This window comes from Gopherus flavomarginatus, chromosome 3 (assembly GCF_025201925.1).
Source record: "Gopherus flavomarginatus isolate rGopFla2 chromosome 3, rGopFla2.mat.asm, whole genome shotgun sequence".
Classification (NCBI taxonomy): Eukaryota; Metazoa; Chordata; order Testudines; family Testudinidae; genus Gopherus; species Gopherus flavomarginatus.
In genome coordinates, this window is record NC_066619.1 from 232,333,078 (window position 1) to 232,357,797 (window position 24,720).

Below are 24,720 nucleotides of genomic sequence, written 5' to 3' on the forward strand. Positions count from 1 at the left end.
TAGACACTGTGTTACTTACGTGGGCTCTTGGCTGTCTTTCCCTGAAATTGAGAAGGCCTGGATCCCCAGCTGGGCTGCTGCTGGGTCTCCGCTTCAAGCTGGACTGCTACCCAGACTCCTCATTTGTGCTGCCACTCGGACTTCCCACTCCCACTGAGAGCCCTGCTGCCTGCTGGGGTCCCTTCTCCCAGCAGGGAGCCCGGCTGCCCCCCTCCACTCCCCTGCCCCAAGCTCTTGGTTCCCCCATAATTATTGCAGTGGCTGTAAACTGACTTAACCTAGGTCGATTTAAGATTGTAGTGTGACTATACCTATAGTTTAAAAATTGTATTGAAGACATTGGAGTCAGAAAAAATCTGACTCACTCTTCCAGGGCTGTATTAGTTCTGTTGTCCTAATGTGATGGAATCCCTTGGGGTGCAACCTGGAACTGGGGTACTGCTGTACTCACCTAGGCTGTCTCTTGCAATGCTTTGCTAGTGACAAGCAGCAAACCCCTCCAGGCACTGTTATCACTAAGCATAACAGCATTTAGACCCCACACCCAACTAGATTGCATGAATCCTCCCAGAGCCACTCATGAATCACACAGAGAAAGGCATCAGCCAATTTCTCCCAGCTCCCCAGAGCTGAACCATCTTTCCCTGGTCAGAAGTCTGACCAGTGTAAGTTTATTAACCAGTCCACTCCTCCCTCAATGTGGAGAGAACATACACTAGCCTTTGTAACCTGAGCTGAGATTTCCTAAGCACTTCAAGGAACATATTTTAGGTAAAATATAAAACAGATTTATTAACTACAGAAAGATAGATTGTAAGTGATTATAAGTGGTAGGCATAAAAGGTCAGAGAGAGAAATTAAAAGAAAAAAGATAAGCTCACAATCTAAATCTTATACCTTATTACACTAGATAGTATCTAGATCAAGCAATTTTCTCACCCACTGGATATTATAGTTCTTAAAACACAGGATTCTCCCTTGGCCTGGACCAGTCTCCTCAGTTGAAGTTTTCTGTTTTCACAGTGTTCTTGTTTCTTCCAGCATAGGTAGGGGAGGAGAAAGGCAAAAGCATGATGACACTGTCCCCTATTTTATATCCTTAGTGCATATGCCTAGAAGATATTAGCCCAGGCATGTCCTGGTGGGCTGTGATGAGTCACAGGGTTGAACAATCCCCCTGATCTGATCTTGTACAAATGAATCATAGAGTTCAGTAGTCCCCATTGCGTGGAGCCTGAGCAGCCCTCACTGAATTGCAAATCCGTTGATTACAACTCCCCTGCTCCTGGGAGTGGTTTGCCTTTGTTGTATGTCACTAGCAAACATAACATATTTCAGTAACAACCATACAGCAAAATCTCATAACTTTATACACACTAATGATATACACATTTGTACAGAACAGTGGGTTTCAACAGATCATGACCTTTCATATGATATCTTACATTGCATGCTTTGTATGAAATATCACAACCACATATGAATGATGAACATGGGGGTTATAGGTTGCTATTTTGAGGTACATGTCACAGCTAAGAGTTATAAACAGTAACAAAAATCTTATTTTTGCCAATAATCAGATGTGGTATGATTATATAAAAGGATCAGTACTGTGAGATAATACAGTGTCATTGTTATAAAGCCACTTTTCTGACTGTAACCACACTTTAAATAGTTCCCTTCCTTGCTGGAAGTTTTGTGGTAAGGTACTTGGATCCAAAGACTTTGAGTTATGGTAAACATAATTTTATTAAAATTACTTGACATTAAGTGAGATGCAAGACTTTTTCTGCGGTCACCAAAAGAAGTGAATGGTTGTGCACAATATGGGGATATGACTTTGATTATGTTATTAGCTGTAAGAAGAGTTGTTTGTATGGTTTTATAAAAGTGGGAGGGCCCCAAAGAGAGAAATTTCCCTCCCTTCTTCCTGCACCTCATTTTGGGCCTGATCCTATGAGGCATTGAATACGCTCAGTGAGATATTCAGCACCTTTAACTCATTACTTTTTTTGGGGATTGAGAGTGCTCAGGACCTTGCAGGCAGGTTCACTCAGTGACTTGCAGACTTGGGCCCTTTATTTGGTTTTTGGAGAAAATTTTTTTTAAAGTGTAAAGAATAACACATGGTAAACAGTGTACATAAAAATGGCAATATTGGGTCAGACCAATGGTCCATCTAGCCCAGTATCCTGTCTTCTGACAGTGACCAATGCTAGGTTCCCCAGAGGGAATTAACAGAACAGGTAATCACCAAGTGATCCATCCCCTGTTGCCCATTCCCAGCTTCTGGCAAACAGAAGCTAGGGACACCATCCCTGCCCATCCTGGCTAACAGCCATTGTTGGACCTGTCCTCCATGAACTTATCTAGTTCTTTTTTGAACCCTGTTATACACATGAACAAGACTCATATTAACTGAAATATGCTGACAACCGTTGAATCACAGATGTATTAACAAAGTGATAATACTCTTGTATTGCATTAAATACCCATCTTTGGGGCAACGTTGTGATAGGAGAGACAAAGACAAATGTCAGCTGTCATCAAAGGAAAAAAGGTGTCACCAATAGGATAAGGGCTAATAAAAGATTTGTTATGAGACATCTGAAATGAGAAGTGGTCTGAAGGTTTGGGCCAATAATTGCAATGTATAAACTGATAGCATATTGAGAAAGTTTTCAAAATGTATTTGTTTTTAAAACAAAGAAAAACTGGGTCCTTTTAAACCTTGGTAGCAGTGATTAAGTATGACACAGATTTTCAAAATTGAAAATCTTGGCCTATTATATAACCTATACAGATCAGTTACATGAAAACATCAATTTCCTTTAATGTCTGGATTTTTTCTCCTCTAAGAAGTCAACCTAAAACAAGACATAAATTAATGAAATGTAAAAAAATCTAAACAAAATCCCTACCCCAAGCAGAGTTTTTACCCTGAAAAAGGAGAAGTGCCAGACACTCTATGGAGTTGACTAGGGTCTTTGCAATTGCTATTGATTTTAGGTGGAAAGTACTTGGATACTGCTAAAATCCTAAAATAGAGTCAGGTCTTGGAGCTCCTCTGACAGCTTTTTGTGCCTATGAAGATTCCTCCTTTAAAGGGGGAATTCTTCAGTGCAGATCTCTTGCTATGTGTAGTTCAGTTTGGTCTGCATAAGACTGAATTTAGCAGACTGAAGACTCTGGTTCAAAATGTTTAAAATTAAAGGAGAAAGATGAAGATGGTAATCTATACCAGGGGTTGGCAACCTTTCAGAAGTGCTGTGCCAAGTCTTCATTTGTTCACTCTAATTTAAGGTTTCACGTGCTAGTAATACTTTTTAATGTTTTTAGAAGATCTCTTTCTATAAATCTATACTATATAACTAAACTATTGTTCTATGTAAAGTAAATAAGGTTTTTAAAATGTTTAAGAAGCTTCATTTAAAATTAAATTAAAATGCAGAGTCCCCTGGACCGGTGGCCAGGACCTGGGCAGTGTGAGTGGCACTGAAAATCTACTCACGTGCCGCCTTCGGCACGTGTAACATAGATTGCCTACCCCTGCTCTATACAGTCAAGTCCAGCATTTCATAATCAGTATAACAATTTATGCCAGAGAGCAAACTTCACATTAATTGTATTTTATGCCTTGGAAAGTGGGAGAGTCCTATAATACATTTTTAAGACGCTAATTTGTTTAATCCTTAGAGGCAGCAAAATAATCTTGGGTTATTTTAAGTAAAAAGATGCCGGAGGAGAGAGAATCTATATCAGTACCACCTGGGTCAGAACGAACATTTAAAGAAGTAGTGTGTTAATACTTAATAGAATTTATTCATGCATATTTTATAACTTCTAGCTTTTGTAGCTGAATATAATGAATGGAGCTCCAAGAGGTTGAGTCATCATACCGGTAGCTGGTGCCAGTTTCCAGGCATTAACTTTAATTATTTATGCTTTCTCTAATAGAATTTATGGCACATTTTAAAAGTAAAGAATTCTATCTTACCAAACGCATTCCTTGGTACCTGGCAAACAGACTGAGGTTGGCAGAAGTAAAAATTTAGTTTTCACTTAGTCTTTAAGTCAAATATTTATTTTTGGGTTTTGTTTTTTAATTACAGTGTATAATACTTCACCTCTAGGACTGTTTTGTTTGTTTGTTTTTGGAAAAAGGAGCGAATTAGTCAATGGAAGAACAAACCAAGTGGACAAGGACTGATGCTGTGGTTGGCCACAACTTACAATGTGACATAATGCAGCATTTTATGGCCTTCTTAGCTTATGGAGTCTGAATATACAGACCCATGCATCTGTCCTAAATATAATGGCAATATTTTGTACTAATGTAGTATTTTACATTTTCAAGGCATTTTACATAAATTATATTCACAATACCCTTCTGGCAGGCAGGGCCGGCTCCAGGGGTTTTGCTGCCCCAAGCAGCCAAAAAAAAAAAAAAAAAAAGCCACGATTGCGATCTGCGGCAATTCTTCAGGAGGTCCTTCGCTCCGAGCAGGAGTGAGGGACCCTCTGCTGAATTGCCGCCGAATACCTGAAAGTGCCGCCCTGCTCCGGAGTTGCCGCCCCAAGCACCTGTTTGATAAGCTGGTGCCTGGAGCCAGCCCTGCTGGCAGGTAATTATTATTTCCATTATCAGGGCCAGCGCTACATTTAGGCAGCCGAGGCAATTGCCTAGGGCTCCAGAATAAATGGTGGGCGCCGTTTTGCCGGAGGGGGTGGCAGGCGGCTCCCGTGGAGCTGCCACAGTGGTGTCTGCGGAGGGTCCGGTGCTCCGCGGCTCTGGTGGAGCTGCCGCAGTCGTGCCTGCGGATGGTCGGCTGCTCGCGCGGCTCCGGTGGACCTCCTGCAGGCATGACTGCAGCAACTCCACCGGAGCCACGGAGCACCGGAGCCGCAGGACCAGCGCGCAGGGTGGCGAAATTGCCGTCCGCCTAGGGCGCTCAAACCCCTAGCGCCGGTCCTGTCCATTATACAGATGGAGAAGCTGAGACAAAGGTGAAATGACTTGCCCAAGGTTATAGAGAAAACTATAGTCAGAGACAGAGTTTGAGTTTAGGAATTCCTAGCATGGAAGGTTAGTTTATATTTTAATCCACACCTTCAGTTGTGTATCAGAGGGGTAGCCATGTTAGTCTGGATCTGTAAAAGCAGCAAAGAGTCCTGTGGCACCTCATAGACTAACAGACGTATTGGAGCATGAGCTTTCGTGGGTGAATACCCACTTCGTCAGATGCAACCTTAAGTTATGAGGGTGCAAGTCAGTGTGTGGACAGCCATATTCCTGAATAAAATTTACAAAAATGACATAATATAAATTGAAAAGAGTGGTCTTATTCCAGAATAAATGTGTCCGCACACAGACTTGAACTGACTTAAATAAATGTCTGAATTAAAACAATTTTAGTTGTTTGGGATCCCCTTTGTATGTAGATGAACCTTTACTCTTGTGCGTAGACCACATCTCTCATGGATTGTTATTATGAATGAAGCGATAATGAGAGGCAGCTTGTTCTAGTGGAGCCAAATTCTAGCCATGGCCCTAACGCGGATTCCCTGTGTCTTAGACAAATCACTTAACCTCTCTGTGCCCATTTCATCATCTGTAAAATGGAAATAGTTCTTCCCTACGTCATTGAGGTTGGAAGATGAATTAGTTAAGATCCCGTCCCTTTATGAAAGCAAAGGGAAATTTGACCTGGTGCAATAGTGGGATTGTCGGCTCCGTAACATGCTCTCTCTTTCTCACAACCCCATGTAAGCCATTTAGAAGAATGTAGGCTCTGTGGGTGGGGGATGAAATAGGAGGGAGCAAGTTTTGGAGGTGGTTTTCATGCGTAACTCCATTGTGCCACCCTCAAACACATGGAAGGGCAAACTTGCACAAGTTAATGCTGATTCAATCAGCATTATCTTCAGTATATTCCCCATCCACATTCTGATCCTTTCAACACCTGAAGGAGAGTTAAGGAGCCGTGCTGTTTGACAGAGCCCAAAGTAACATCAGATTCATGCTGTCAGTGGGTTACAGGTAACCAAGAGCCAGGGCATCTAAGGAGATGACCCAGGCCTCTGGTGGCTGTCTCAAGATCTCATTAGGTGTGCGGACCTCTCCCTTTGCCATTTCTGTAGCAGTGCAACCTCTCATGGCCCCAGTAGAAGAATGAAGAGAAAAGTTTCTGAGTGCAGACTCATGTCTTTTAGAGACTCTTGGATTTAGGGGAGTCTGGGGATCTTAATGTTTATACAGCATTTGAAAGTGTAAAGCATCATATAAGAACTATGTGTTACAATAATGCATTTTTTCATTCCACCACAGGTAATTGACTCTGCATTCCATAGGATTTAAATATGTATGTATGTATATATATATATATATATATATATATATATATACACACACACACACTTAACAAATGTGGCTCTAAGAGGATTTACTGAGATTTCCTTTTCTGTATTATTTATATTGTTTATTATTGTTAAACACTGACTGCTGAACAAGAGACTGCTGAACTTCCTGAGGAGTTTATAATCTAAATAGACAGATAATGCAAAATGCAGATGCACAGAAAGGTCATATATATATCTTCACTTATGTACAGTAGCTTTATGTATGACCCTATGTATTATACAGCTGCAGAACACACCTGTTGCCTGCCTTTTTCAGCAGACTTGTGCTAAAAGTTTTCATTTATTTTCAAAAACTTTCTAGCACCTTGAAAATATGAAGTGTGTAAACTGATGCAATACTGTATTTGTGAGTCTGAAGAGAGTCTACAATAAAAGCCTAAGAGGTGTGAACTGCCCCATTCATCTCAATGGTTGATTTCTGGAACATAAGAATTATACTTGAAGACAATATTGTCTGTTTGTTTGTAGTGGTGGGTGTTGTAACTGTGTTGGTCCCAGAATATGAAAGAGGCAAAGTGGGTATGGTAATATCTTTTATTGGATCAACTTCTGTTGGTGAAAGATACAAGCTTTCAAGCTACACAGAGCTCTGCTTCTCTGTGATAGTTCAAAAGATTGTACCTTCCACCAACAGAAGTTGGTCCAATAAAAGATATTACCTCTGTCTACCTAATCTCTTTAATATTGTGTTTCAATTCCAATGATTTAAACAGAAATATACATCTAATGTAATTATCCCACAATCCCAAATTGCCTTTCATTCTCCCCAGATGCCAAAATCTTCAGCATACTGAAAACTAGCAATGTGGGTACAGCTTAAAAAAAGTATATATCTTGTCTTGTCCTTATGCTGCGTGCTCTGGCCTTTTAGACTGATCCTGTGAAAATTTAGGCATATGATTATTTTTGACCACTCTGAATAGTCCTGTTGAAATTGGGATTACTCAGAGTGCACAAGATTAACCATGTACCTAAAGGCCAGGGTTTTTTAAGGTATTTAGGTGCCTACAAATGCAGATAGGTGATTTTGAAAATCCCGTTAGGGCTCCAACTTCATCTTCAGGTGCCTAAACACTGTTGCCTTTTTTCAACCCAAGTGGATAGAACATTTTGGGGCCTTGGGGTGTTCTAGCTGGGAGTAGAAATTAGTGATAGGTATTTCTATAAGGCAGTTCTGTTTATTTACAAAAAAAAATGTACAAACTCCTGTGTTTCTGAACACAGAAGGAATCAAGAACAAAAGGAGCAGGTTTTTTGTTTACAGCCCCAAACCCCTTTAGCCAACAGACTGAAAAACTCTCCTTCTAGCTTTTTCCAGGGACACACTATGCTTACAGGCCACTGCTTGGCTTTCTTACTTTTTGCCTGTGCCTCTGTCTCTGTTTTTGTCTGTCCTCACCTCAGTTTTTGTGTTCTCCTATACACCCACCTGATCAAAATAACCAGTCAGACCCTCCACCCACCTGGCGCTAGTTTCTGGCAGACTCTTAGGCTTTGTTTTAGGTATGGACCCTTAGCTGTATCTTACAACTCTCTAACATGGGGATCTCATTCACACATCACTATGAACAAGGTTTTAATGCGACCTGTAACAAGGTTTCACCCAGCTCATAATGGTACTTTTAAAATTCTGGCCCTACAGCTAGGTCTACACTACAGACACCTGTCAGCGCAGCAGCGTTGGTCAGGGATGCTGAGAGGTGATCCTTGACTGACATAGCTGTGCTGGCAGAAGTCTATAGTGTAGGCCAAACTGTGCTTTTACTGGTACACAGTATGTGTGGCATGTTTGTGGGATGGTTGTGTTATATTGTGCAAAATACAGCTTTGACTGTAGAACTGTGTCCACAATAAAAGGCTTTGCTGGTGAAATATACTGGTATTCCTATATTGGTAAAGCACTCCCCTTGTATAGACATAACCTTATGCAAAATCAAGATCTTCAAACAAGAAAATATTCGTTAATTAAGACTTTCTGAAACCTGTCATCAGTCTGTATCTAGTTTAATGGATACTGATACTTTGTTTCCAGTTGCATATTGTGTTCAGATATACATTTCTCTCTCTTTTGTTGTAGGATTTTGATTGTATTCTTTCAGATTTACTACATGAACAATACCGTGCAACGTGTAACTTCCTAAGGTAAAATTTCTTTCCCTAAATGTTGGGTATTGGAGATGAAGTAGTGAGGATGTCTGGAATTCAGTTGTATCTGACTCAGTTCAACTGTGTCATGAGAGTTTCATAAAACACTATGTATTTTGACTTTTTTTTCTCCTGTTGGCATTTATATGAATTGAGTCTGATCTAAAGTGCACTGGAGTTAATTTGAGTCTTTCCACTGACTCCCGTGGGCTTTGGACCAGGCCTTAAATGACAGACAGAGGGTGCTGATAAATATTCTTATGGATCCATCCACATATTGAGACAAATTTTATCTCTGATGTAAGGTGGCACTACTCCCATGGAATTGTCTGGGATAAATTGATTGGTGACTAAAGTTTCATGTGGATCAGGAAAAAAGTGTTAGCTCCAAAAACACAAGTTGCATCAGTTTAATTAAAGCTGGATTATAATTGATCTAGTTAAACTTGTACAAACCCCTGTGTAGTTACACGTATATTGGTTTTAAGATGATTATTTTGGTTTAGCTTGTGCCTGTAAATTTGTCAACGCAAACTAAACCAATATAAGGTAGTAGTAAATTGAATTAAGAATGTTCAGACATGGTTTTTCATTGGCTTAACTAACTCACTTTAACTTCACACCTTTAGTTAAACTGGTGCAATTTTCTATGTAGACCTGACCTTAATGGGTTTAAATGATAAAACAATCTATCCTGCGCTAATCGGGCATTCATTGAGTATGCAAAATTGGCCATATTTGAATATCAGTTGTTCCTACCCATGCCTGCTTTCTGACCCACTTTCACCCGTGTGTGTAACTTAAACTACTGTTTGAATCACCATTTACTTTGGCTAATTGCAGGAAGGACTATGCATTAGCAACATCATTTGTCTGCCTTCTTTTCATATTGTCATTACTAGGCCCCTGCTAGACCCTGAAATATAGTCTTGCTTGTATAGAGGCTAGCTATTAGTATTGTACACTTTGCGAAATTGTATGGCAAATGCTGGTTTGGCAACACAGAGAATGTTCAACAGTTTCAACTCATTTGACTGAATATAAAATACTGACTCCAAACTGAAATTCTGGAAGGTTTTATTCAATAGGCCCCTCCATTGTTTGAAAACATTTGTTTTTAATTTCGTTCCAAAATAAATATAATCTTTTGGCTTTGTCTATTGCAGTGGTTCTCAAACTCTTTTTTTCACAGACCACTTGAAAATTGCTGAGGGTCTCAGCAGAACACTTAATGATCTTTCCAAATGTTGTTTGTACCGTCAGCTAATTATTGTAAAGTGCTTTGGATAAAAGCTCTATATAAAAAAACCTTAATAATGCACCTCTACCCCAATATCATGTGACCCGATATAACACAAATTCGGATATAATGTGGTAAAGCAGTGCTCCAGGTGGGCGGGGTTGCACATTCCGGTGGATCAAAGCAAGTTCAATATAATGCGGTTTCACCTATAACGTGGTAAGATTTTTTGACTCCCAAGGACAGTGTTATATTGGGGTAGAGGTGTAATTAATGTTTTTTTGTTCTAGAAATAAAAGCCCACAACTCACAATTTAATATCAGTAGTGTTACCTTTCTAATGCGATGGATGTGCCCTCTCTCTCCCGCTACGGTAGCCCCTGACCTGGGGCTGGGAAGCAGGGGGAGGGAAAAGGGGAGATGTCTCTTCCTTTCTCCCCTACCGCAACAGCCTCCGAGCTGGGGCTGGGAAGGAGAGGGGTCCCAGCAGCCGCAGCCCTGTAGCTAGAAAAAGTTGCCTCTTTCTCTGGCTGCCGCAGCTCTGCACATCTCAAATTCCCCCCACCCCCTTTTCTCACCCCACTGCCCCCTCCCACGTACCCCATGTTTCCCCCCAGGCCACAACCTCACCTTACATGTGCGTCTTCTCCAGGGTTCAGGCACCTAATTAGTGAAGCCACTTCTGTGAGGCTCCACTAATTAGGTGAGTGGCCCTTCATTCTCTCCTGTGCGGCCACCCAGGTGTGCACCTTATAGGGAACTATCCGCAGACCACCTGAATGGAGCATGCAGACCACTGGTGGTCCACGGACCACAGTTTGAGAACTTCTGGTCTATTGCTTTGAATGTATTTTTGGCAATATGAGCTGCTTTACCTGTCAGATGCTCATTTTGTAGGCAGTAGTGTGTGACCAGTCTTTCCAAAATGTGTTTGTTTGAGGACATTACTGTTTTATTTTCCATTTTTTCCAAAATAAATTATGCTTTTTTAATTTGTTCTCCCCCTCTCCTTGTATTGTTCTTCTTCAAGTAATGTCCCTGTAGGTGCTCCATTTTTCGGTGTGCCTGTGTCCTGTGTGCTTTTGATTGGAAACATTTGGTAACAGTGCCCATTCAGTCTGCACATGCACCCTAGCTAGCCTTGTGCCCTATAACAAGGATATACAGAGCCATGTTGGACAAACTGCCATCAGTTCGTTTTCAACAGTCTTGGCTTGAGACGGAGTGTTTTGCCGTGCATCTTCTTAGCTAGTTTACCTTAGGGAATAGCTGTTCTTGTTTAACTAGGTTTTGCCATTTAGCTCTTTCTAGTTTTTATCCATATTAGCAGGTTTCTTTGAGAGGAGACTTCTTCAGGAAACTCCCACTTCCCCGATGTTTCTCCTTCCTTTGGAGGAGGAGGCCATCTTGGGTTATGCCTAAATACCTGGATTTGTACCTTGCCTTACTTGCTGGGATCCTACCCCAGTTAGTGCAGTCACTCTCACTTTATCCACTGCTTAGGGGATTACCTGTGTTCCATCTAAGTGTAAAATTTGTTCAGGGTTTATGAGTAGGTCTAGAAAGAACAGGGAGATAAAGCTTGGACTTCTAATTATGGTGCACTCCCTTTGATCTGCTTCTGACCCAGGCCCCGATACCCCCCTATATAGCAGTTTTCCAGTGAACACAATGCCCCTGTAGCCTCTGCAGCCAGCTCACCTATTAGATCTTTGCAGGAAGAACCATGGGAGATAGTACCAAGACTTCCAGAAGGAGGAGCTCCAGATCCCGTCAGAGAGAAATGGGTGCCTAGGCCACCACAGAGACCTGCAGCTCCAGAGATCACACATCCCCAAAAGGGTACTGCTGAGGCTCAAAGCTCTCCTGGTACTGAGGGTCCCTCCTCATCTAAGGTTTCAGATACTTCTAAGTCCCAGTGTACTCAGCATCGCCTGATACTGAAGCCAGCCCTGGTACCAGCCAGCTAGGATCGTGGTGCTAGGATCTCTAAGGACTCTGTGTTGAAGAAGCTGTTACTGACTGCAGCCTCTGCTTCTTCCATGTTATCTACCATACCCAAGTTGAAATCACAAACTGATTGACTGATGCCATTGAAGCCAAAGTCATCATCAGTACCACTAGTTCTCACTGCCAGGCCTTGCCTGGTTTCTGCATAGATTCACCTGGTACCACAGGAGTTTAGATTATCCAGGGACTTATTTGTCTTTGATTCTGAGTCCCCTCTGCTTATGGGTGCAAAAGACTCTTAGTATTGGAGCTTCATCTGTCACCAGTATCACATCATTCTCCGGTACAGTCTTGCTCCCCAGTACCCACTAGAAAGGACAGACAATTTGCCTAAAACCCACCCCTGACTGCCCCTCCCATAGGCTAAGAGGAGCATAACTTCTCTGACTCTGATTTCCATGTGAGGCTCATGTGATTATCAGCTCGGAGTTCCCTCTCCGAGATCTTTTCTGAGAGAGAAACTTCAAGACACAGGCAGACTCAAGTCCCTCTTTAGTCTTCCTGGTATGACTAATCTTGGATACTTCCTTTTCTGTATGACCTTTCTCAGTTGCCATATTGGGATCTGTGGGCTGCTTATCAGCAACAGCTCTCCAGAGCACCCTGCTATACCCTGGGGAGTGCCAGAGGCAGCAATTATCTGCTCTTCGTGTTCCTCCACATCTCTGTCACAGGAGAAATCTTTAGAGGAGCAGTAGAATAGGGCTGATGAGGATGCTACCCCACAGACATCTTCTCCTCTTCACCCAATGAGGTGGTGATATATCAGGTGGATTTGCACTCCCAAGCTGTGGCATTCCATCACTGATGAGTAGAAACACTTCCATTACATCGATTATGGTTGCTGAGCTGAGCATTACATGGTTGTGACTTACAGTATATTCTATTATTTGAGTAACACTAACACCCTTTGGTGGGGAGCTTTTTTTCTTCCTATTTGCCTCAGGCTCTGAGCTCATCGTGGGATGCAACGTATCTGTTAAAGGTTCTAAAAATGATAACTATTATGCCTTCAGTAAAAGTAATTAACATTCAAAGAGCACTCTTCATGTCCATAGTACTTTACTGACATTGGGCCAAATCATGCTATTTTAGGTCAATTGAGGTACTTTGAATTAATGCTAATGAGACTGTGAGTAGACTTTAACCTGCTGTCTAATCTTCTCAACAACAGTGTGAGAGGGAGACAAGTAGTAGTAGTCTCTTTTTACAGGTGGAGAAATTGAGACAGAGAAGTTAAATGGCTTACCTAGTGCTATAGTAGCAATTAGTGTCTGTTCAGATTAGATCCTGGGAAGGCCTGTGATCCAACTACTAGATCACACACCTCTCAACAAATAAGCTCTAATTCTGGCTTATTATAAATTTATTTAAGAAAAATACAATTCTATATTACAGATAGAAAAATGACCGCCAGATGGTGCTATGCAATAGGTAATGAAATAATTCAGGCAGGGAAAATACACTGCTGTATTTCATTTTGTGAGGAGCTGAGCATAAGGAATTCCTCTGAGGAAAATGATCATGTAAGTAAGGGACCACCATCCACAATCATTAGAAAAATGGGACAAATTTATGTATATTCCTAGCAGTGGCATGTGATTTCACAAGGCAATAACATTCTTAAATCTTCTGGGGTTCCGCATATTGCCACCAGACTACCTGCTGATATGAGTGGATATAAACTGAGGACAGCAATTGTATCAAATTATACCAGCAAATTGTGTGCTGCTGCATTATGCACCGCATTCAGCACCTGGTGGATTTAAGATGTAGTCACAAATAGAGCATATTACAGTAGTCTAATCTTACACAACGAGGACATGAATCATAATGAAGTGCACATCCAAAAGAAAAGGTTGCTGTTTCCTAGCCTGATGCAAATAAAAGAAAGTTATCCTGCCTATTCAACAACTGGGAATCTAACCAGGCTCTCAAGTTGTAAATACAAGTAGCCTCAAACAGACATCATCCTCACCATATTCCCCAACCCATCAATATTCCCTCTGTATAATATAATTTGAAGATCTTCCCCAAAGCATGTTAAAATCAATGGAAAGACTCCTACTGACATCAGTAAGTTTAGGATAAGACCACTCTGTGAGCCTTAGTCCACTCACTCTCACTCATACTCATGTTCATCCAGGCACCGGCTAAAGGTACACAACTGTATCATCTGGCTCAGAAGAGAAAGAAACAGATGGGTCTTGTGTGTGTACTGAAGGCATCACAATTACATGTTATCACTATCCCTTCCTATAGCCCCACATACACTTTTAATAGGAGGGGGGACATGATGGGACCCTATATGAACTCCACATGAGAGCACCCTGGAGGAAGAATAGCAACAGCCCAATGTGACATTCTTCAAAATCGGAGAGAAAAGAGGGAAGCCATTTAAGGGCAATGCCATCCACTCCTCCTGGAGGTCTGGGGATGGGTCAACAACACTTCATAATCAGTAGTATTAAATGCAGTGGATAAATCTAGTAATATCAGTATGAACATATGATCCTCATTAATGACCAGTAGGAGGTTGTCAACCAGTGCATCCAGCTCAGTGCTGGCATTCAGAATGGCAAGGGTCTAGGAAATCTGAATTATCTAGATGCTGTGGGATTGTCTTGCTGCAATCTTTTCAATAATCTTAGCCAAATATTGTCAATGTGAAGGGAGATCTTCCTGAGCCAATGATGTATCAATGCATTCTTAAGCAAATCCAGCAGCCTTGCTTTTTGTAACAGAGACACTGACAATTTCCATTAGAATAGGTTCCAAATATATTTACCGGACTTCAGCAAGGAAGAAGATATATCCAGAACTGGGTTTGTGGCACCTGCTCTCAGCCACATCACAGCTCTCTTGGGGCTTTCAGCCACGGAATGAACACCTTGTCTTAAAGGGACCTGGATGAAGAGAGTGGCTGCACCAGACCCAGCTTGGCTCTTTCTAGCACTGGAAAAGGTTCAGAAAAGGGCAACTAAAATGATTAGGGGTTTGGAGAGAGTCCCATATGAGGAAAGATTAAAGAGGCTAGGACTCTTCAGTTGGAAAAGAGGAGACTAAGGGGGGATATGATAGAGGTATATAAAATCATGAGTGATGTGGAGAAAGTGGATAAGGAAAAGTTATTTACTTATTCCCATAATACAAGAACTAGGGGTCACCAAATGAAATTAATAGGTAGCAGGTTTAAAACAAATAAAAGGAAGTTCTTCTTCACACAGCTTACAGTCAACTTGTGGAACTCCTTACCTGAGGAGGTTGTGAAGGCTGGGACTATAACAATATTTAAAAGGGAACTGGATAAATTCATGGTGGTTAAGTCCATAAATGGCTATTAGCCAAGATGGGTAAGGAATGGTGTCCCTAGCCTCTGTTTGTCAGAGGATGGAGATGGATGGCAAGAGAGAGATCACTTGATCATTGCCTGTTAGCTTCACTCCCTCTGGGGCACCTGGCATTGGCCACTGTCTGTAGACAGATACTGGGCTAGATGGACTTTGGTCTGACCCGGTACGGCCGTTCTTATGTTCTTAAAGGGCTACTGCCTTGTTAGAGCAGCTTTCTCCTTCAGAGAAGTGCTATATGGAGAAGACCTAGAGAAGGTAGCCAAAGAGTTCTTCTTCGAGTGATTGCTCACATCCATTCCAGTTAGGTGTGCGCGCCGTGCGTGCACGTTCGTCGGAAACTTTTTACCCTAGCAACTCCAGTGGGCCGGAAGGTCGCCCCCTAGAGTGGCGCCGCCATGGCACCTGATATATACCCCTGCTGGCCCACCCGCTCCTCAGTTCCTTCTTACCGCCGTGTCGGTCGTTGGAACTGTGGAGCGCGGCATAGCTGTCCTCCACGTCCCTAGCTCTCCTTGTTCTACGCTTGATAGTTAGTAGTTAAGTGTAGTTAGTTATATAGTTAATAGTGTAAATAATATTGTAGATATTCGTTAGCCGGTTTGGGCCGTAGCCCTTCCCGGCACCGGGCTCATGCCTGGTTCGCCGGGCTTCAAGCAATGTGCGGCCTGTAAGAAGCCGATGCCGACCAGCGACCCTCACGACGCGTGTCTAAAGTGCCTGGGGGAATCGCACAGGTCGGACAAGTGCCGCATTTGCAAGGCTTTTAAGCCTAGAACAAAGAAGGAGAGAGACCAGAGACTTAGGACTCTCCTCATGGAAGCGGCACTCGACCCGGCAGCTTCGCAGGCCGTCATCTCGACACCGGCACCGGATCGCGCCGGCACCGGAAAGACTCCCCGGCACCGACCTTCCCCGGCACTGGGTGCAGAAGCAAGACCCTCGAAGTCTGCAACTCCATCCAGGCAGACTCGAGTGGAGCGCCCGGCACCAACATCTGCCGCGGCGCTACCGGCACCGTCGACTCCGGGCCCGGAGGGTCCGTCGAGTCCGGTCCCGCCAAGCTCCCCCATAAGATCTGGGGTTGAGCTATTGGTCCCATCGACGCCAGAGACCTTCGCCTCGGCACGGGACCTCATTGCCCTGACTGAGTCAACTCAGCCTCCACCCCCGGTACCTCCGGTGCGGGTAGCATCCAGGGGCAAACCTATGATGACAGCGCCGTCTCGGGACTCACGCTCGCTGTCGAGGTCCCGACACCATGGTCGCTCCAGATCCCGCCACCGCTCGCAGTCCCGGCACCGCTCCCCTCGGCGGTACCGGTCGTACTTGCGGCACCAATCGGCCTCCAGACGGTCACGGTCTGGTTCCAGCCGCCGATACCGGCACCGGGACTCTAGGAGCCAGTCCCGCGGTCAATAAGCGCACCGGTCGACCTCCCGGCACCGAGCTGGTGGCAGGTCCCGGTCCCGGTCGACCTCCCGACACCGCGTCGGTGGCAGGTCCCGGTCCCAATCCCGGCACCGAGGCAGCGGCCGGTACCGGTCCCGATCCCGGCACCGAGTCCAAGACAGACCCCGGTCCCGATCCCGGCACCGGTATGACTCCCGGTACCGGTCCCCGGCACCGAGAACATGTTCGGCGCCAGGACGCGGAGACTCTTACCAGCCGCGGTCGGCCCCTCCATGGCCTTCCAGACAGCCGTCGGTGTCATCGCAGGCGGACAGTGTATACTCGCTGGGCACTGACAGACAAGCGGCCCTTTTTCAAGACCCTCCGCAACAGGACCAGGGTCCGCAGCAGTGGGGGTTCTGGACACCCTGGGCGTACCATCAAGCCCAGGGCCCCCAACAGCTTCCTCCTAGGCCTGCAACGGCAGAGCACAGGGCACCGGAGGCGTCGTTGTCTCGCCTCCCTCCCTCCCCGGACGGGGAGGACGGGTCAAAGCAACAGGACCCTGATCTCCCTCCTGAGCCAGAGGCGAGGGCTGAGGCGGACCCCCCGCTAGACACTCTCTTGCCAGGGGTCTCCTCATCGTCTTCTCCCGATGAGGCGGTGGCTGGCACTTCCTCTAATAGCCCTCCTCCGCTAGATCTCAGGGCACATCAGGACCTCCTCAGGCGCGTAGCACAGAATCTGAGCCTGCAAGCTGAGGAGGTCTCTGAGATCGAGGACCCCGTCGTCAGCATCCTCTCCTCCGATGCTCCCACCAGGGTCGCCCTACCCTTCATTCGGACGATCCAGGCCAACGCCAATACGATCTGGCAGTCGCCGGTGTCATAACCTTAGTCCCAGATTTGGACCTTAGCGTCCAAAATATGGGGGTTAGCATGAAAACCTCCAAGCTTAGCTACCAGCTTGGACCTGGTACTTGCTGCCACTACCCAAAAAATTAGAGTGTTTTGGGGCACTCTGGTCCCCCTGAAAAACCTTCCCTGGGGACCCCAAGACCCAAATCCCTTGAGTCTCACAACCAAGGGAAATAATCCTTTTTCCCTTCCCCCCTCCAGGTGCTCCTGGAGAGATACACAGACACAAACTCTGTGAAACTACACAGAGTGACTCCCCCTCTCTGTTCCCAATCCTGGAAACAAAAAAGTACTTTCCTCTTCACCCAGAGGGAATGCAAAATCAGGCTAGCAAATCCAACACACAGATCTCCCCTGATTTCTTCCTCCCACCAATTCCCTGGTGAGTACAGACTCAATTTCCCTGAAGTAAAGAAAAACTCCAACAGGTCTAAAAAGAAAGCTTTATATAAAAAAAAGAAAGAAAAATACATACAAATGGTCTCTCTGTATTAAGATGACACAATACAGGGTCAATTGCTTAAAAGAATATTGAATAAACAGCCTTATTCAAAAAGAATACAAATCAAAGCACTCCAGCACTTATATTCATGCAAATACCAAAGAAAAGAAACCATAGAACTTACTATCTGATCTCTTTGTCCTTACACTTAGAAACAGAAGACTAGAAAGTAGAAACTACTTCTCCAAAGCTCAGAGAAAGCAGGCAGACAGACAAAAGACTCAGACACTAAATTCCCTCCACCCAAAGTTGAAAAAATCCGGTTTCCTGATTGGTCCTCTGGTCAGGTGCTTCAGGTGAAAGAGACATTAACCCTTAGCTATCTGTTTATGACAGCCGGCCTCCATCCCCCCTACTGCACGGGGCGTCGAAAGGAAGTACATGGCCCCCTCCAAGGGCTATGAGTACCTCCATATTCACCCGACACCATGTTCCCTGGTGGTACAGTCGGTGAACGAGAGGGAGCGTCACGGACAGGAAGCCCCAGCCCCCAAATCCAAGGAGGCCAGGCGTATGGACCTCCTCGGCCGCAAGGTTTATTCGGCTGGGGCCCTTCAGCTCAGGGTTTCCAATCAGCAAGCCCTTCTTAGCCGCTACGCATTTAACTCTTGGGTGGCAGCGGATAAGTTCAAAGAGCTGCTGCCACAAGAGGCGCGTCAAGAATTTGCGGCGATTCTTGACGAGGGCAAGAAGGTGGCACGAACCTCGTTGCAGACCTCCTTGGACGCTGCAGACTCGGGTGCCCGTACCCTCGCCTCGGGGGTGACGATGCGCCGCATCTCCTGGCTTCAGGTTTCTGGCCTTCCACCGGAGCTCCAATACACCATCCAGGACCTCCCGTTCGAAGGCCAGGGCCTGTTCTCGGAGAAGACAGACCCCAGACTGAAAAGTCTTAAGGACAATCGGGTCATTATGCTCTCCCTTGGTATGCACACGCCTGGGACGCAACGCAGACCCTTCCGGCCGCAGCAACAGCAGCAGCGTTGGCCGTACCCCCAATTCCGCCAGCGGCAGGACCTTAATAGGCGCCGCGGCAGAAATGGCAGGCGCAGGCCGTCGGGCAATCAAGGGGGGCAAAACCAAAGCTCCTCTAAAGCCCCACCTGGACCCAAACCTTCGTTTTGAAGGTGCGCCCGAGGGCGTAATACCAGTATCCCCCATGGATCCTTCCCCCCCGTTTTCCAACCGCCTTTCGTTTTTCCTCCAGGCGTGGTCCCGGATAACATCCGACCTTTGGGTCTTACGCACGGTGCAGACGGGATACCGTCTGCAGTTTGTATCATTTCCTCCCTCCCGCCCCCCATCCTCGTCCCTCTCACGAGCAATTCCTCCGCCAGGAGGTACAGACGCTTCTCAACAAAGGAGCTATAGAGGCGGTTCCGGAGAACGAGAAGGGCAAGGGGTTTTATTCCCGCTACTTTCTGATCCCCAAGGCCAAGGGAGGCCTCAGGCCTATCCTCGACCTGCGAGAGCTCAACAAATATCTAGTGAAGTTGAAGTTCCGCATGGTATCCCTGGGGACCATTATCCCATCCCTGGATCCTGGAGACTGGTATGCCGCCCTCGACATGCAGGACGCTTATTTTCATATTGCCATATGGCCACACCACAGACGTTTCCTTCGGTTCGTGGTCGTCCGCCTTCACTACCAATTTGCGGTCCTCCCATTTGGCCTTTCTACGGCTCCGAGGGTATTCACAAAATGCATGGCCGTCGTTGTGGCACATCTTCGGCGCAGTCGCATTCACGTGTTCCCTTACCTCGACGATTGGTTAATTCGGGGCACGTCGGAGCTGCAGGTCTGCAGCCACGTCCACAGGATCACCGGCCTGTTTGCTACCTTGGGCCTCATGATCAACGTGGACAAGTCCACCCTGCTCCCCTCGCAGAGGGTGGAGTTCATTGGGGCCATCCTGGACTCCACCGTGGCCAGGGCCCTTCTGCCGTTGCCGAGGTTCCAGTCGTTGTCAGCGATCGTTCAGCGCTTGCTGGCAGCCCCCTTGACATCGATACGGACATGTCTAACCCTGTTAGGCCATATGGCAGCCTGCACATTTGTGACCGGGTATGCACGGCTCCGCATGAGGCCCCTCCAGTCTTGGCTCATCGCACATTACCGGCCGGCAAGGCAGTCACTAGACATGCTGATCACAATCCCCCAGGGGGTGTTGGATTCTCTCAGTTGGTGGCTAGACCAGTCCGTCGTGTGTGCGGGGCTCCCATTCCACCCACCCCAGCCCTCGGTGTCCCTAACGACGGATGCCTCAGATCTCGGCTGGGGGGCCCACCTGGGAACCCTGAGGACACAGGGCCTGTGGTCCCCACAGGAGGTGGAGCTACACATCAACATGCGGGAGTTGAGAGCGGTCCGCCTTGCTTGTCAAACGTTCTGTCACCAGCTTCGGGGTTGTTGTGTCGCGGTATTTACCGACAACACGACGACCATGTACTATATCAACAAGCAGGGTGGCACCAGATCCTCTCCCCTATGTCATGAGGCGATGCGACTCTGGGACTTTTGTATAGCCCACTCCATTCACCTCACGGCTTCCTTCCTCCCCGGAGTACTGAACACGCTGGCGGACCGCCTGAGCAGATCCTTCCTCGCGCACGAATGGTCCCTCCGCCCGGACGTCGCCCTCTCGATTTTCCAGAGGTGGGGTTGTCTCCGCGTGGACCTCTTCGCGTCCAGGGGGAACAGGAAATGCCAGGCGTTCTGCTCCTTTCAGGGCCGGGAACCCGGGACTATAGCGGACGCCTTCCTTATTCCGTGGACGACCCACTTGTTCTACGCGTTCCCCCCATTCCCGCTGGTCCACAGGGTCCTTCTGAAGGTGCGCAGGGACAGGGCCCGCGTGATCATGGTAGCCCCGGCGTGGCCCAGGCAACATTGGTACCCCATGTTGCTGGACCTGACCATAGCCGACCCAGTTCCCCTGCCCCTTCACCCAGACCTGATCACCCAGGACCACGGAACTCTCTGTCACCCGGACCTCCAGTCGCTGCACCTAGCAGTGTGGCTCCTGTGTGGCTGACCAGTTCTGAGTTGCGCTGCTCCACCCCGGTACGTGAGGTACTCTTGGGCAGCAGGAAGCCTTCCACTAGAGCGACGTACTCGGCCAAGTGGAAGCGTTTCTCCTGTTGGTGCGTGGAGAAGGGTCTCCTCCCGATGGAAGTTTCGGTGGCCAATATTTTGGACTATATTTGGTCCCTTAAGCAACAGGGCCTGGCGATATCGTCCCTGCGGGTCCACCTGGCGGCTATCTCCACCTTTCACCCGGGTGGGGATGGCCGCTCCGTTTTCTCTCACCCGACGGTGACTAGATTCCTTAAGGGGCTGGAACGTCTATACCCTAACGTCCGACCCCCTACCCCTACCTGGGATCTTAACCTGGTGTTGTCTCGGCTCATGGGGCCCCCCTTTGAGCCGTTAGCTACTTGCTCCCTGCTCTATCTTTCTTGGAAGACTGCCTTTTTAGTAGCTATTACCTCAGCTAGACGGGTGTCGGAACTCCGGGCTCTCACGGTAGATCCCCCGTATACAGTCTTCCATAAAGATAAGGTGCAGCTGAGACCGCACCCTGCCTTTCTCCCCAAGGTGGTCTCAGCCTTCCACGTCAACCAGGAGATCTTCCTCCCAGTTTTTTTCCCGAAACCTCATTCTTCACGCAGGGAGCAACAACTCCACTTGCTTGATGTCCGTCGGGCTCTCGCGTTTTATGTGGAGAGGACCAAACCGTTCCGCAAATCCCCCCAGCTTTTCGTGGCAGTAGCGGACCGCATTAAGGGGCTTCCCATTTCCTCGCAGAGGTTATCCTCGTGGGTGACGTCCTGTATCAGGACCTGCTATGACTTGGCTCACGTTCCTACGGGCCGTGTGACTGCGCACTCTACCAGGGCGCAGGCGTCGTTGCTGGCTTTCCTCGCCCGTGTGCCCATCCAGGAAATCTGTCGGGCAGCGACCTGGTCATCGGTCCACACCTTTGCTTCCCACTACGCCCTGGTCCAGCAGTCCAGAGAGGACGCGGCCTTCGGATCTGCAGTGCTCCATGCCGCTACTTCTCACTCCGACCCCACCGCCTAGGTATGGCTTGGGATTCACCTAACTGGAATGGATGTGAGCAATCACTCGAAGAAGAAAAGACGGTTACTCACCTTTGTAACTGTTGTTCTTCGAGATGTGTTGCTCACATCCATTCCACACCCGCCCTCCTTCCCCACTGTCGGAGTAGCCGGCAAGAAGGAACTGAGGAGCGGGTGGGCCGGCAGGGGTGTATATCAGGTGCCATGGCGGCGCCACTCTAGGGGGCGACCTGCCGGCCCACTGGAGTTGCTAGGGTAAAAAGTTTCCGACGAACGTGCACGCGCAGCGCGCACACCTAACTGGAATGGATGTGAGCAACACATCTCGAAGAACAACAGTTACAAAGGTGAGTAACCGTCTTTTCTCTCTTACATATCTTCTTCTTCAGCATTGTAGGTTCTTCTCACTCAGGCCCACAACCTTCTCCTGTCACAGCACTTTTTTATCTTTTTGCAGAGACTCTTTTAAGCCTGGGTAACCTTATAAGACTCATTAAAAGCCTCACAGATATGATTAATTTCCTCTTAGTCTCCCCAAACACCTTTTGAAGGACAGCCCCTACTAGTTTATTTACCGTTTGTTAGGGATTTGTTCAGATATCTGGGCTCGAGAGGAGATTACACAAGGAAACATCTAGACTCTGTCCCTTGTTGTATTCCTTTTATATTTAGAGAGACAGCCTGGTTCATAATTTTTTCTCATAGACAAGCTCTGGAAATCTCTCATAGGCAAGTCCTCACTGGAAATTCCAGCATGAGGCTTCCTAAAGTCTATTGTGATAATCTCTTTGGAGGAGCAAGGCTGGAGATTTGTTGGTCCTAGTCTGTTTTGGTCCCAAACAAGTTGGAAAGATTTTGGCCCATCCTGGACTTAAACCACTTCAGAAATTGAATTTGCTGGATTTATTTCTAGCTGGAAAATCCTCCGTTCCATTCTGCTTTTCTGGTTCCTGGAGGATTTCCTTTACTCCATAGACCTCAAGGATGCTTATTTTTGTGTGTCTGTCACTGAATTTTCCCAAACTCTATGCTTTGACTTGTTCTCAGCTCCCATAGTTGCACAATAAGACCTTATTGTAACAGTTTGCCAGTAGTATATTTTCCATTAAGTGGAATTTTCCAATTTTTTTTCCCTGGGGAAGCAAAGGAAGAAATAAAATCCTTCTTCTAGCAGATCATCACTTGCATATTTTTGGCATCATATAAAATTATTGACATGAAGTTCTGTTTAGATCAGGGAGCTAATGATTTTCTGTTTAATGTCAATAAAAAATCACTTAATGTCAATTAATCATCAATCATGTAATATAAATTAGTGCTCAGGTATTGTTATGATGGATTCCTGGGGAATACATTGTGATAGACAGTTCTGAAGTAGATGCATCTGATAAATTATTTGCTACATGGAGAAAACATTTGTATTAAATGAACTTGAGATGATATTAATACTTGACTATATTACTACTAAGAAAGAAGTGGATTGACTGGATCTTTAAATGGTAGTGATTGACCATATTTTTTCCTTCTTGTTATCTGGTAGAGGGACTCATATTACTCTCTGTTAAAGAGTGTTTCCTTGGAGAAACTAAGGCCTGGTCTACACTACGTGTTTATACCGATTTTAGCAGAGTTAAACCGATTTAACGCCGCACTCGTCCACACTACGATGCCCTTTAAATCGATATAAAGGGCTCTTTAAATCGGTTTCTGTACTTCTCCTCAATGAGAGGAGTAGCGCTAAAATCAGTATTATTATATCGGATTAGGGTTAGTGTGGCCGCAAATCGATGGTATTGGCCTCCGGGCCGTATCCCACAATGCACCACTGAGCGCTCTGGACAGCTATCTGAACTTGGATGCACTGGCCAGGTAGACAGGAAAAGCCCCGTGAACTTTTGAATTTCATTTCCTGTTTGCCCAGCGTGGAGCTCTGATCAGCACAGGTGACCACGCAGAGCTCATCAGCACAGGTAACAATGCAGTCTCCTGAGAATAGAAAAAGAGCTCCAGCATGGACCACACGGGAGGTACTGGATCTGATCGCTATATAGGGAGAGGATTCAGTGCTAACAGAACTCCATTCAAAAAGACGAAATGAAAAAACTTTTGAAAAAATTTCCAAGACCATGAAGGAGAGAGGCCACACCAGGGACTCAATGCAGTGCAGAGTGAAAGTGAAGTTGCTCAGACAAGCCTACCAGAAAACCAAAGAGGCAAACAGAAGGTCTGGGGCAGGGCTGAAAACATGCTGCTTCTACGCTGAGCTGCATGCAATTTTAGGGGGCTGCACCACCACTACCCCCCCCATCCTTGGATTCCGTGGTGGGGGTTGTAATCTCAGCCATGCCTGAGGATTATGGGGACGGGGAAGGTGAGGAGGAGGACGAGGAGGACGAGCTTGAAGAGATCACACAGCACTCCGTCAGCCCCAACAGCCAGGATCTTTTTCTGACCCAGACGGAATTACCGTCCCAGCCCTCCCAAGCCACTAGCCCAGACAGTGAAGCCATGGAAGCGACCTCTGGTGAGTGTACCTTTGGTGAGTGTACCTTTGTAAATATAAAACATGGTTTAAAAGCGAGCTTTTTTTAATGATTGATTTGCCCTGAGGGCTTGGGATGCATTTGCGGGCAGTAAAGTTAATGGGAAAGTTTGTTAACA

At 46.2% G+C, this 24,720-nt stretch overlaps 2 protein-coding genes across 3 annotated transcripts in view; both read left to right on the forward strand.

Moving 5' to 3' along the window:
* The window catches only part of LOC127048325 (uncharacterized), a 172,382-nt gene that overhangs the window by 146,279 nt on the left and 1,383 nt on the right, over positions 1–24,720 (forward strand). The window contains exon 2 of one of the 2 annotated variants that reach the window (XM_050948061.1): positions 23,929–24,598. In XM_050948061.1, coding sequence (XP_050804018.1) covers positions 24,403–24,598 — 196 coding nt within the window. In that variant the 5' untranslated portion in view covers positions 23,929–24,402. The remainder of the gene's footprint in view (positions 1–23,928; positions 24,599–24,720) is intronic. The other variant, XM_050948062.1, reaches the window with a different exon arrangement.
* Positions 1–24,720, forward strand: part of LOC127047392 (uncharacterized) — a 96,132-nt gene that overhangs the window by 29,561 nt on the left and 41,851 nt on the right. Inside the window, exon 7 of the mRNA XM_050945507.1 lies at positions 8,498–8,562. Coding sequence (XP_050801464.1) covers positions 8,498–8,562 — 65 coding nt within the window. The remainder of the gene's footprint in view (positions 1–8,497; positions 8,563–24,720) is intronic.